Source organism: Diplotaxodon limnothrissa, linkage group LG1 (genome assembly GCF_057381915.1).
Source record: "Diplotaxodon limnothrissa isolate DT_005_m linkage group LG1, D_limnothrissa_male_GT1.1, whole genome shotgun sequence".
In the NCBI taxonomy this organism is placed as follows: Eukaryota; Metazoa; Chordata; class Actinopteri; order Cichliformes; family Cichlidae; genus Diplotaxodon; species Diplotaxodon limnothrissa.
The window spans coordinates 28072708-28087653 of record NC_140596.1 but is presented as its reverse complement, the minus strand read 5'-3'; the positions used below and the strand labels follow the sequence as shown (position 1 = coordinate 28087653).

Below are 14946 nucleotides of genomic sequence, written 5' to 3'. Positions count from 1 at the left end.
CATTGTAGATACTTACTGAAGACATCACATACTGTATATGAAGCAAGATTATGGAATTATATAGCAAACAAAAAACTTTCATATTTTATATTCCCTTTGTTTTGTTGACAATGATGCAAACCTTTGGCCTTCATAATGGGGTTGGGACCATCAGTTGTGTTGTGCAGAAGTCAGGTTGGTACACAGCTGACAGCCCTATTTGACAACTGTTAGAATTCATATTATGGCAAGAACCAATCAGCAAAGTAAAGACAAACGACAGTCCATCAATACTTTGTAGAACTGAAAGTCAATTAGTCTGGAAAATTGCTACAACTTTAAATGTGTCCCCAAATGCAGTTGCAAAAACCATCAAGCCCAATGACGAAACTGGTTCACATGAGGACCGCCCCAGGAAAGTAAGACCAAAAGTCCCCTCTGCTGCCAAAGATAAAATCATCTGAGTCCCCAACCTCCAAAATCTCAAGTTAACAGCACCTCAGATTAGAGCCCAGATAAATGCCACACAGAGTTCCAGTAGCAGAGACATTTCTAGATCAACTGTTCAGAGGAGACTGTGCGAATCAGGCAGTTATGGTCAAATAGCTGCTAAGAAACCATTACTAAGGGAAAGCAGCAAGCAGAAGAGATTTGTTTGGGCCAAGAAACACAAGGAATGGACATTAAACCAGTGGAAAACTGTACTTTGGTCTAAAGATCTTTCGTTCTATCTGCCGTGTCTTTGTGTGACGCAGAAAAGGTGAACGGATGGTCTCTATGTGCATGGTTCACAGTCCACAGTCACCTGACTTAAACCCAGTCAAGATGGTTTTGGATGAGATGGACCGCAGAATGAAATGCAAAACAGCCAACAAGTGCTCAGCATCTCTGGAAACTCCTTCAAGACTGTTGGAAAATCATTTCAGGTGACTACCTCATGGAGCTCATCGAGAGAATGCCAAGAGTGTGCAAAGCACTAATCAAAGCAAAGGTTTTCTATTTTGAAACTCTAACATATAAAACATGTTTTGAGTTATTTCACACTTTGTTTGCTACATAATTCCATATGTGCTGATTCATAGTTTGGATGCCTTGAGTGAGAATCTACAATGTAAATAGTCATGAAAGCAAAGAAAAACCATTAAATGAGAAGGTGTGTCCAAACTTTTGACTGGTAGTTTATATATATGTATGTATTCTCTTCTTTTTCATTCAAATCAAACAATGGTCCAGCAAAAAAATAACATGTACAATTCTGTGAAACACTATGTGCTCCTTCCTGATTTCTTGTTCTGTTGCATATTTGTCACCCTACATACATTTTGTATATCATCAAACAAAAATAATAATATCAGACAAAAATAACCAGAGTAAAATCTAAATACAGTTTTTAAATAGTGATTTCATTTATTACGGGGGAAAAGCTGGAACTCCAAAGCTTTCCTTCTGTGAGTTGTGGATTGAATGGGTATTCAACCTAAGGACATTCACACTGATGTACCATCCAGTTAAATATCAAAAGAATAATCTCCACTTTATGTTTCAGTTTTTTCCACAGTGAATCAGACTACTGTCAAGAGAAAGAAACACTGTTGATGTACATGTCAGCACAGCTCCTCGGCTTGACCACCTCACATCAGTTTTGTTTGGCAGACAATGGGTATTGTTTTGTCAGTAAGCAGACTTCAAGACCAACAGCGATTCAGACTTCTGGAATGGATCATAATTAGGAACAACCACTCCTGTGACCTGATCCCTTCTTAATCTCGACGCAAACCGCAGCTTATCCTATGCTCAGACGTTTTTATATTTTTTGTATTTATATTTGCTGAACCCCCTGATGAGGTTGACTTTTTAGCCTCTTTTTAGCCTCACATTACATGGCATTCTGTGAAATTTAGTAATATGGTGATGATTAGCATTCAGCTCAAGTGCATTTGTTTGTAGACTCTTTAGATCAGAAATGAGGCTCAAAGAAAAGAATCCTTTGTTGTTGTCTTAACAGTAATAACTTACAGTTATTATTTTTCTCACTAACATATCCATGTACACCTGCATTCCTACCATACCACTGCAAGAAGGAGGCTGTATTACGCTCTGACACTCCTTCTCTTAGACACTCGCGTCCTCCTCCTCCTCACTGCAGGAAGTAATTGTAGCAAAACACACACACACAAGCACACACGCAGAATCCTGACTAATCACAAGGTCTTTGAGTCAGAAGTGTTGTGATCCAGTTCATAAAGGGTTTAGCCTCTAGAGTGCAACACTAGCACATCAGTCAGATCGACTCTTAATAAAGAAGCTGGATCTGGAGGTCTCACAGCCAGCAGTTGTTACCGTCACTCATTGTCGTTGCGGCCTCCCCCTACACATACACACAGATACACTCACACACACATGCAAGCTAGAGCTTGTACAAACACCCACACACGACCCCAGAATGCATACATGCACACATACTTACAAACTTCCAGACACACACACTCACACGAGCGCGCACACACACATGAGCCAAGGAGCACGGGCAGCAGGGTCATCCTAGCGCCATGCTTCATAAAGGGCGCCGTTACAATAGGTTTACTGTTACTCTGCCAATTGCTGGGATACAATAGGACTGAATGTGCTGGGCTGATGCTTCTCCACTTCTCTCCATTTTTCACTTGATGTCAAGGAAGAAAGACTGAGACGGGACAGCATGTTATCAGAGGACAGCCTTGAAGGTGAGTCGGCTCACTGTAGCATTACACTTGCGTATAATGCTGAGAGAAGAGAGATAGGGGAACGAGATCTCTGAATTTGTAAATATTGATTGGCCTGATACTCATTGAGAATGCTACTTTGTGGTTTAAAGAGTCCCACTGGGTTTAAAAAGCCTGAATATCTCTGAAATGCTAGTGAAGGGCTACAGGTTTTAAAGTCATTTTGAGACATGAGACAGCGAGGTGAGGTGCAGAGGCAGTGATGCTGCAGTACACCTCTCACACAGGACAAACAGCAGGACATGACAGGCTACAAAAGTGGTGTTGGACTGCATCATGTTGAGGAATTCAGAGGAGAGGAGTGAAGTGTGAGACAAGGGAAGAATTAAGCTGAAGGAGGCATGAATTAAATGGCAGAGGCTACTGGAAAATATGGATCACAACACAAAGAACTTGGGAGAAGAGAGCCAATGAAAGACAAAAGGAGAAGAGGCATTAAGGGGTGAGAGGGTTTGCTGTAAGAGGAGTGGAGGTGGGGTTTAACTCGGGGTGGCAGATGGGTCTCACAGATTCAGAAGGGGTGTGGTGCTGAATTGTGAGATTCCTCTAACTTAGGACACGCGGGGATATCTGCACTGCAGCTGTCAATAGTTCAACACCTACTCAGCCACACCCCTCCTCCCCTTCTATTACACACACACACACACACTGATCATATTTCATATCTTGCGATAGGCCTGGTTTTCATCGTGAGTTAATCGTCAAGCTGGAAAATTCTTGTGAGACAGTGACACTGACTCATGTTCTCTGAGTCGCTGTGTTAAATATTAACATAACTTCTGTTATAGAGCCCACAGAATAGAGTTTTGAAGGATTTATTTGCTCATGGCGTGCCCTGTCTGCACTTTATTATTCCTCTCCACACACAATTTCAGCGATCCCATTTGACTGTAGCTTAATTCTAGCCTATTACACTGTAGCAGCAGTGTAATGAGGGTATAAACAATCTCATATTTCAAATCCAGAGTGACAAGGTGCGCCGCCAGGGCCTCACAGAGAACAACAACATTTTTAAAAGCACAGAGACTTCAAGGGGATGGCCTAACAGAGAGAAAGAGAGTACATTCAAAAGCAACACTAGTTTGCTATCATTAGCTCATAACAAAATGGCATAGCTTAATATGAAGGATTAAGCCACATTTAATGCTTCATTAGAACAGAATGTTGTACTTTTACTTCAGTTTCAAATTTACAAGCAATCTAGCCTTAACAAGAAAGTCACTCACACTTACATAACACAAACACGACTATTTTTTAAAGGCCATTCATACTACAGAAACACTGTAGCTGATGCAAGGTGGAGCTAATTTTACCTACTTTATATACATATATATATATTTTTTTTAAAGTAGAAAAGACATTCAATTACACATTTGTCACGCCTGAATCTGTGATATACTGTAAGATTTTACCTCCTGATATTAAAGGGGAAGTACGCATTTAGCTTGAAATAATAAGCTAATTATTTCTAGGAGAAAAATAGGCCTTTTTAATATTTTTATTTACCTATTAATTTATTTGCAATGCCGTTTATTTTTGGCTTCACGTTACTTTTAACTAAGAATTCCTATTTCCTATCTTATTCCTTACTAATACACAGACACAGACGGTGGGAACAAACCTGATTCATTAACGAACAGCTAAATAAGAAGGGGAGACATCAGCTAGCGGTTTGCTTGCGGTTTGTTTTCTCCTCGCGCCCGCCTCGCGTTCTCACCTGGACGGAAGTTGACTTAAAAAGGCAGGGCAGGTAGAGGCAGCCCCTCACCTCCTCCTCCTCCTCTATCCAGGTGGTGGAAAGCAAACTCCTCTCTTATTGTAGCCTACGTTTGGCTGAAGAGAGGAGCCATGACGCTGGATAGGCTTCACTCCTGTTAACGCGCTATGAAATAACCTGAAACATTCACCTTGTGTTTCTTATCAACCAGTAACCTCACGGACTGATGGGGCTTCTACTGCTGAGCCTGATTCTCCGGTACTGGATCAACGCCGTGGAGGGTAAGCTGAAGTCCTGGCTTTCTTTTTAAAAGCTCATTTGCAAAGTAGTAGTCACTCAAGAGCAAGTCAACAATGCTGTCTTGGCACTGAAGAGTGGTTGGGATGTTTTATTGTGAGAAGGTATTAAAATTTGAAACCAAGAATTATGTTACATTTACTACACTGGACTACACATTTACTACTACTAAGGATTAGAATAAACACACAGATTAAAATAATCATATCAATAAGTAAATAAAAATGACACCATAAATGCAGACTTTTTCTAGTGTTGGACTCTGGTCTGTGCTGACAACCCTTACCTTTTTATGTGCTGTGCAGCAGGTTTGTGTTCAGCCGGCAGTACTGTGACTTGTGACGACTGTCTGCAACTCAGCCCCCAGTGCGCCTGGTGCACACAGGAGGTGAGCAGCTATACGAGAAGACAGTCACATTTAAAGTGAAGTGATTTTTTGCAAAATATCTTCTCGTGTTTGATTTACATGATGACGCTGATGACAAAGTAATAATCTTTATGGCCTGCTGTAAAACAGCCTGCAAACTGAGGTTGCTACTTGTCACATGTTCCCCTTTGTTTGTCAGAATTTCACAGACTGGTTTTCAGTCACACAAAGATGTGACACACTGGATGTCTTACTGGAAAAGGGATGTGCCAGGGACCTGCTGCAGTTCCCTGTTTCCAAACACCAGATCCTCCAGGATCAGCCACTTGGGAAGAAGATGGGCAGCACTAATAGCACACAGATATTCCCTCAAAAAATGTCCCTCAAGCTCCGACCTGGTATGCAGTCGGACATCTTCTGAAGTGACGATTTGTCTTCTGAAGCAGTTTTTTGAGTTCAGAGAGATAAAACGTGGCCTGATTTTGTTTCTCGCACAGGCAGTGAGGTGACCTTCCAGGTGAAGGTTCAACACAAAGAGGACTATCCTGTGGACATGTACTACCTGATGGACCTGTCAGCATCCATGATCGATGATCTGAAGATGATCAAAGACTTGGGCTCTACTTTGTCAAAAGAAATGGCGAAGCTCACGAGTAAATTTCGAATGGGCTTTGGCTCTTTTGTGGAGAAACCCTTGTTGCCCTTCATCAAGATCACAGAAGAAGAACTGGCCAACCCGTGCAGGTTTACATTAAAATAAAAATCTAAACATGAGTAGAAGTTTGTTTCTTTTTGTTTTTTTAAAATGCTCTGATCTTGTAAATCTGACACTCTTACTCTTCTAACGCTCGCTTTTAATGTCTTGTTACATTACAGCCGTATAGACAACACCTGCTTACCGACGTTTGGCTACAAGCACGTCTTGTCTCTGACGAGCAACACCAGCAAGTTCAACGAGATAATCGCCGTGCAGCATATATCTGCAAACATTGACGACACGGAGTGTGGTTTCGACGCCATCATGCAAGCAGCCGTTTGTGGGGTAACATTTCCCATTTCAAGGTTCCAAAGATGCCGGCCGTTCATTTGTGACGCCACCTCGCCAACTGTTTTTTTCAGAGCAGCTGTGTGTCTCCTGCTAGGACAAGATCGGCTGGAGGAACAACTCCATGCGTTTGCTGGTGTTTGTCAGCGATGGCAACTCACACTTCGGGATGGACAGCAGGCTGGCCGGTATTGTGATTCCCAATGACGGGCAGTGTCACCTGGATGCCAACAATGAATACTCAAAGTCCACAGTGCATGTAAAACCTGATTTTATCATTTGATTCATCTAGGATTATTATTTTTCATTATTATTTGGCTTTCTCCTCTAACACTGTGGTAACTCATGGTAAATAATCACCTGAAACCTCTTAGAAATGTAACCTTTTTTTTTCAGGAATATCCAACTCTTGGTCAGCTGATTGATAAGCTGGTGGACAACAACATCTTGCTGATATTTGCAGTGACAGAAGACCAGAAAGACAACTACATGGTAACAGCTCCCTAGTTTTTTTCCCTGTTAGAAGAGATCAAACTAGAGAGCTGAATAACACAAGTGTTTGTGAGGTTAGCATATTTATCTTCTGAGTTGCATTCAACTTGTTACAACTGGCCCCGTTTCTCTTCCACACTCCTTTTCGTACTGTTCTTTTAGGGAAGATGTGTGGTGATGAGCTTCCCGTATTTGTAACAGTGACATTACTGTTTATCTGTTTTTTTTGTTTTGTTTTCTGTGTCTCTTAGAACTATGCAGAGCTCATACCTGGTGCCACTGTTGGAGTCGTGGCGAAAGACTCGCGGAACATCCTGGAACTGATTGTAACAGCATACAAAGTAAATAAAAGGGCCTGATAATCAGGATGTGCTGGCAGAGTGGATGTGTGGCTTTGTGTGTGTGTGTGTGTGTGTGTGTGTGTGTGTGTGTGTGTAAAAGTCATAAGACAATTTTTTTTTTAAATCAAGTAATATTTAATGGTGCAGGCACGAAAATGTATCTATAGCAAACTGGTATGTTACTATTTTTATTTTCTCCACCCCTTTGTTATTATTTCTTTTCCTTCTTTTATTCTTTCTTCTATCACATTTTCCCCTCTACCTCCCAACACTCTGCATCAGCATGTTGGCCAGCATGTTTCTGCTTGTCCCAACCGTTTCATCTCCTCGCCCCCTCCAAATCTGATTTGCTCTAAACTTCCCCTCCCTCTCCCGCACACTGCCTCTTTTTTCCTCACTCTTGGTCGTTTTCGTTCTGCCCATCTCATCCACCGTGCGTCGTTTTGTAAATCCCCCTTGGCGGCGATGACTGGTAGTTGTGCAGTCCTCTAATTACTTCATCGGTTGCGTCATTTAAACCCACATTTAGTCTCTGCCGCACTAGCAGAGTCCCTGTCATCACAGTGATTGTAGATGTGGTGCTTAACTGGAACGCAGTGCAAACAGGGGACTATTTAGTGATACTGCACAGGTGATGAGTACTTGCACTCACCTGTAATTCTGATGAGTAACAGCGAAGTCTCTTTAGATGCGTTTTATCTACTTAATCCATCCTCAGCTGGGTGTATCCCATAAGTGCTCCGGTTTTCTTCTTCCTTACCAACACTAAAGCCAGGAAGCACACAATATGCCCTCTGTTAGCAGTCAGACGGGCCGTTACAGAGTTCATTAGTCAGTCAAGCACACTATTTTCTCAAGCTGAGGTTAGCTGTCACACTTTCTTCAGGTGCTTTATACAGTGCAGCGCACCTGGGATGCTGACTCACCCCCCCAAAAAAGAATTAGACATGAGGTGTCAGGTCAGGTCAATGCAGGGTGAAAAGTATAATTCATCTGACAGCGCTGGAAATCCCACTTCATCTTGACTGAACAAAAGGAAAATCTGATTTGATTTTAGTTAACTTAGTTTTGCTTTTTTTTTTTTTTTTTGCTTTTTTTGAAGGAGAAACCTGATCAGTACCGAGGTGTGCTGCCCATTGTGTTCTCATATGGCTCACAATACACATAATCTGTTTTCCAGGAACTTCGCTCAGAGATTGAACTAGAGGTCCTTGGAGCCACGAAGGAGCTGCACATGTCTTTCACAACCGTTTGCCCTAATGGAACTATCCTCCCTGATCTAAAACGCTGCTCCAACATCAAACCAGGAGAGACGGTGAGTTGCTGTTGTTACAAATTGCTTCATTTTTTAAAATTTTTTGAAGTGCCTTTCATTAAACTATCTCATCAGACAAGAACAGTTATTAACAATTCTAGTGAAACACCAAACATAACATAAAAAATGTAGATATTTAAGATTAAATGTGAACAAAAGTTGAAAGCTTAAAGGAAACTAAACAAAGGCATTAATTCTCACAAGGCATCAGGAGGGCATCATCCCTGGGTCCTGAAGGTAGGAGGGCCCTCTCCTCTAAAGTATACTGGAAGCTCATAATCATGGTGTTATGATGAAATGGACATACTATAGGAGTTCCACTATGCCCATGGTTCTGTCTTGTGAATCAAAGCCTAGCTTTTATGCAGTGTACATTTTTCCTCACGAACTGAAACAAGGCTAAATCTGTTTTGAGTTTGTGGGAGCTTAGCTGAAGAAAATAGTGTTAGCGTTCATTCCCATGACATCTGACCCCGGATGTTGTCCATGGTGCTGATCAAAACGCTGGAATTATACTATTAAGAGTATCGATTATTATTGTATGCTATTTTTTTGCACTTGGAGCGTGTGTCAGAGAGAGAATGGGATGCTGTGTTTGTTCTGTTGTTGTTACGCCTGTGAAACTAAATAATGGAAGGGACAAAAGACTATTCTAACACACAGACAGTCCTAACAGCTCAAGAGTGTTAGGTCTTTCTGTGTTCGGTCTTTCACTACAACAGTAAAAGCTTAATTTTAGTGTATGCAGAGAACTTTGCAAGACCTGCAGTGCTTTATAAACTTGTAAAAGTATGTAAAAAAAAAATCTATACACAGACTGACAGGTGAAAAATAACACAACGTGCACTCTGCCTCGTCAACATTCATGCCTTAGTTGTACCTGAAGAATTGTTTGGATTGGGTCAGATAGGAATGTGTTGTGTAAATCTGGAAATTTTTAAGTTGTTTTTTGTCAGAGACTAATGTTGATTAGAGGGAGACCTGGTGAATTTGAGGCTTTAGCACTTGTAACTGATAGATCAGACAATATTTCTGAGAGAGAAAAAAAATCAACCAGTTTGTCTGTCAAAACACAAATGCATAAAACACGCTAGGACAGGATAAGAACTTAGATTAGATAAGACTTCATCAATCCCTCGGGTGGCTTCCTCCGGGGGCATGTGCAGAGGAGGGATGGTGGATATATTGGACAAAGTTAAAGATGGAGGAACATAGGAAGATGACAGAAGATTCATGGATGTAGTGAAGGAGGACATGCAGAAGGTTGGTGTAACAGAGGGCGATGCTACAGATACGTGAAATGGAGATAGGTGATCTGCTGTGGCGACCCCTAAAGGAAGCAGCTGAAAGAAGAAGAAGAACGGAGGAACTAGTTTACTTACTTTCACCAACATCAGGGCTTAATGATCTTGTTTAGCTGGTTCAAATCCGAAGTTTTTCCTCTCTCTCTTAGCTGTGCTGTCTAAAACAGATGAAAAAGCCCCCAATTATCAATGGCGTTGCTGTGGGGATTAATAGCGCTGACTTTTCGCAGGCAGAATATTTGCAGTCTGTTCTTAGTTTGATCTTAATTTGATGCCCTCCTTGTTTTTGCTCCTCAGGTAGTGTTCAATGTGTCTGTGGAGCTTCTGGGATGCCTGTCAGGAGTTCGGCACTTTTCCCTCAGACCTGTAGGCCTTCAGGACAGTTTGGAGATAGAAGTGCAGTCCCTTTGTTCCTGTGACTGTGAGCCTCCAAAGTCAGACAGCAGCCAGTGCACTGAAGGCCAGGGGGTTTTCCAGTGCGGCGTGTGCATATGTCAGCCGGGCTTCCTGGGAGCGCAGTGCGAATGCAATGAGGAGAGCACTTTGTTGAGCAACTGCCTCGCAAACAATCAGTCTGAAATATGCAGTGGTCAGGGGCAGTGCTACTGTGGACAGTGTGTGTGTCATGCATCCAGTTTTGGGCGCATCTACGGTCCCTACTGCGAGTGTGACAATTACTCCTGTGTTCTCTTCCGTGGGGAGCTCTGCGGAGGTGAGTAACTTCATGCGAATGCTTCTGACTTATTCATGTGTTTTTGTGGAAAGCCTTTTATTATAAATGAAGATTTCTTGTTTGTAGGCCATGGAGTGTGCGACTGCGGAGAGTGTGTTTGTGAACACGGATGGAAAGGGCAGTACTGTAACTGCAGCACCAGCATGGAGGCGTGCACATCTAAGGATGGCTCACTTTGCAGCGGCAGGGGGAAATGTGTATGTGGCCACTGTGTCTGCACTGTACCCGGAGCATCTGGGGACAAGTGTGAGAAGTGTCCAACCTGTGGAAGCTCCTGTACATCTGCAAGGTGAGAGCGCACTCATTCCATCGCTTCTTTCAGCCGAACGAGGGTGTAATGTCGAGTATTTTGTCAGCGTCACCTCGGTGATTGGTATTTCTTTACCTCAGAGATACAAGATATCGTCTCCTTGCGCCGCGTGATCTGTCTGCTCTTTGGAGTTCAGGCATATCAGGTTCTGGTCCTGTTGTTCACATGTGTCTACACCTTCCATGTAACTTCAAAAGATACTAATGTCCCCAACACAGCATTGAGAGATTTCCTTTCTTCATTGTAAAGCAGCTGTCAGGGCCAGGACCATTTGATACTACTCTTACTGTGGAGGGGGGGAACCCGTGATAGAGAGTGAGAGAAGCCTTGGGAAAAAAGCTGATAAGTGACCACAACTGTGATTTCTCCTTTCGCCCCGTGTCAGTGATTGAAGCCTCAAGAAATGCTTGCTGCATCATCTTAACCTTTCGTTTTCCTGCTCATTTCAACACTAGGACCTGTGTAGAGTGCCATCTTCAAGATCAGGATGATGCTGAGTCATGTGATCAAAGGTGCAGCGCTACTACAATTTCCATCAATACAACAGGAGGTAAAGGATTCCCTAACTTACCTGTTGTTACTTTACTTTCATTCAGCTTCTTAGTCTAACTCACTGAACTCTAACCGTAACCTAAACTAAACTTACTTACCTAATGGGGTAAATCACTAAATCACCACATACAAACCTTCCCATTTGTCTCTAGTAATGTCGCTCTACAAGGTGCAATCGATACATTTTCTAACTCTGGCTATAAAAGTCATAAAACCATATCTGCTTTAAGTTCGGCCCTTCCTTATTCAATGTTATCTTGTTGGAAAGCCCCGCAAAGGTTTTCAAGACTACTGTTATTTTTAGATCACTCCTCCACTGAGTCAAAAATGATGACCAAACAGTTTGACTTGCATTTCAGACAAAAGGACAAAGTCACAGTGAGACTAATCTGGCAAGTTGAGCAGGTGGTGTGGCTAAAAAACCCAGTCCTGCCTTTTCAGGGTGTTACATCAGAAAGAGCTAGCTGGTATTTAGGCCTTCCAGGTATTCCTGGTTCAGTAACACAAAACAATTATTCTCTCCCCCAAAGAGAAGGAGGATGTAAGCAGCCTAGTGTCCACAGTTTTCAAGATATCATTTTCAAATATTTTTTTGTGATTGTAGATGCCAGTAACAGCTTGAACTGATTTCATTTTGTTGAAAATCGGGTCAAGGTCACTCAAAATGTGAAAATCAGTAAAAACTATCACCCACAATTTTTTATGGATCATCTTCAAACTTCACAACAATATACTAGGCCTTGGGGGATATGAGTACCTAGGTTGACTAAGCATTTGACCTTGACCTTCATTTGTTTGAGTCCTGTGACACCTTTAAATCCACAGGTCTCTCTGGCCTGATAGTACAATACACTGCAAGCGACGGTATGAAAACTGTGTGAATCCACAGCTAGAAGGACAGCCTGTTGACTGTTGAGAGAAATTGCTTTTTCACTTCTGTTTGGTTACTTTTTGCAATTCATGTTCACAAACTCGCTGTGGGGTAAACGGCAATTTGACACCTAAATCTGTATATCAGACTCTCTTGTATGATGTTCACAAGGAAGAATTTGCAAAACAGGACCTGCTTGCAACTGTCAACGAATGTTTCAAGTCTATGCATGTTAACAATCCTTAGTTACTGGTATTGATTTAAATCAATCAAATAAAGCTGGTTTTTAACTGCCACCAAGAGATACTGGATCTCATGCAGGTTTTAAGTCTATGCAGGTTAACGCCCCTTAGTGGGTAAATAGTAATTAATGAAAGAAAACCTTCAAAACATATATGACATATTTTGAAGAATGGCCAGGAGCAAAATATTTAAAATAGCTTTTTTTTAAATGTGCTAAAATGTAGCAACTCCTTAAAACCAAGCAAAATATATTAAAATCAAATAACATCAAGTTTTTGCCTCCCTGTCCTGCAAGGGTTCTTATTCATGGTGGTGCTATCAACACAGAGGCCTGCTAAGTTTCAGCCAGGGTCGCTGCTTTGGAGGAATGCTGACCTCCATTGACTCGGGTGTCTCTGTGAAGTCTGCACCCCCCCTCTCTAACACAACGCCATCCATGTCCTTTTGGGCAGTGTGGAACAATGGGGAACATATTATTTACCTTGTTGTACAGGCAAAGCTATTATGGTGCCTGTGAATAGCCAAAGAACCTGGTCTTCCTTTGTAGAGTTGATTTTAAAGCCGCTGTACTTGTGCAAGCTGAGAGGCATATCTGATTATCACAGAAGATTTTCAAGCTTCAGATGTGAAACACAATGGTTCGGTCCACACACACCAGATTCTAGTCTTAGATAATGAAGTCACACTGACAGCACAACAGAGCAGAGTATATCATCTGACATTCTCAGCACAATGTCAAAGGGAAGATGATAGCCTTACCTTATGGATATGTATGTTCACATTTCCTCACAGATTATGACAAGAGTCCTTCTATGTCGTGCACGTTTATGATGAAGAATGAGTGCTGGGCGTCATTTAAAGTGGTGGAAGGTGAGACGGACACCACTGCCTATGATCTGCAGATGTACGGTAAGCTTGACACCAACGTAGACGACTAAAGTGAAAGATACTCCCGGTGCAAGTCTCATCTCGCTCTCATGTCCTGTCTCAGGATGTCCAGAGCCACCCAACATCCCCATGATTCTTCTCGGGGTCTCCCTTTCTGTCGTCTGTATCGGCCTGATCCTGCTGGGTGTGTGGAAGGTGTTGGTGTCAGTCCATGACCAAAAGGAGGTGGCCAAGTTTGAGGCTGAGAGGGCAAAGGCAAACTGGCAGTCGGTAAGACCGTGGATGACTTCGCTTTTATTCTTTCTAATATCTTTTTGTTGGGCTCAGATGAATAATTAAAAAGCAAAATAATGTATTAGACATTCATTAGATATTCAAAAGGGTGGACAAAGTCTGATGGCGAGGTGTCTCTCATAACTAAACTGTTCCCACTAATATTCACTGACATACATCCCGTGACTCGGTAGCTTGTAGAAACACCTTTGGCAGCAACAAATAGAGAAAAAAATTCTGTGTGACTTTATCAGTCTCTAAGATTGTTGCGGTGGAATTTTTGCCCACTGTTTTTTACAACTGTGCTTCAGGTCATTGGGGCTTGTAGGTATTCATTAATGCACAGTCACCTTTTCCACTCTCTATGTGTTTATACACGTCTCTGGGTTTAATCATTAGTTATTATTAATCTCCGGCTCTCTTCCACAGCATGTCTTTTGTCTTATCTTCCTCCCTTCACCCCAACCGGTCGCGGCAGGTTGGGGCCGCCCCTCCCTGAGCCTGGTTCTGCTGGAGGTTTCTTCCTGTTAAAAGGGAGTTTATCCTTTCCATTGTCGCCTTGCTCATAGGGTATCGTGTGATTGTTGGGGTTTTCTGTGTTGTATTGTAGGGTCTACTTTACAATATAAAGCACCTTGAGGTGACTGGTGTTGTGATTTCGCACTATATAAATAAAATAGAATAGAATAGAATTGAAAAGTTACTGTAACAGCATTTCAGGCAGGTCGAGGTCTGGACTTTGGTTTCAGCCATTCTGTTGTAGATTTACTGATCTACTTGGGCCATCTCTCTGAAACTTTAGCTGTCAGAGAGATGGCATCACATCTGACTCTAGAACACTTTGGTATACAGAAGAGTTCATGGTGGACCCAATGACTGCAAGGTGCCCCGGTCCTGCGACTGCAAACCGAGACCAAATCATCACCCCTCCACCACATTGTTTGACAGTTGGTATGAGGTGTTTGTGCTGATATTCTGTGTTGTTGTTTTTTCCAAATGTGGTGCCGTGCATTACAGCCAAACATCTGCACTTTGGTCTCATCTGTCCACAGGACATTGTTCCAGAAATCGTGTGGTTTGTTCACATGCAACTTTGCAAACCTAAACTGTGCTGCCGTGTTCTTTTTAGAGAGAAAAAGAGGCTTCTACTGCAACCCTTCCATACTTCAGTCTTTTTTTAAACTGTGCTATCATTAACTTTAACATTAAACAAGCTCACTGAGATTTCTGATTTGGGCCAAATGAGCTTCAGGCAGTTTGGAAGGTTTACAGGACTAGTGTGTTGTTGGTTTTGGTCTTTCTGTGGCATCTGTAAAAATCTAAACGTCATTGTGTTCTTTCTTTGTTTTCTTTCAGGGGACCAACCCTCTGTTCAGGAGCTCAACATCTACATACAGAAATGTAACTTATAAAAATGCACAGAAAGAAAAGACTATCACAATGAATCACTACTGATG

At 42.1% G+C, this 14946-nt stretch overlaps 1 protein-coding gene across 2 annotated transcripts; it reads left to right on the top strand.

The window, feature by feature from the left end:
- The first annotated feature begins 4684 nt into the window (after positions 1–4684).
- itgb6 (integrin, beta 6) lies at positions 4685–14944 on the top strand. Of its 2 annotated transcripts, none has more exons than XM_085356432.1 (15): positions 4685–4739; positions 5064–5143; positions 5322–5520; positions 5620–5866; positions 5999–6164; positions 6265–6426; positions 6564–6659; positions 6911–7000; positions 8181–8315; positions 9917–10331; positions 10419–10641; positions 11118–11212; positions 13121–13237; positions 13320–13486; positions 14846–14944. In XM_085356432.1, the coding sequence occupies exons 1-15, from the start codon at positions 4685–4687 to the stop codon at positions 14942–14944; spliced, it is 2346 nt and encodes a 781-aa protein (XP_085212558.1). The 2 variants fall into 2 exon arrangements, with proteins under 2 accessions (XP_085212558.1, XP_085212550.1); XM_085356424.1 differs by having other exon boundaries at positions 5061–5143.
- Positions 14945–14946: the final 2 nt, after the last annotated feature.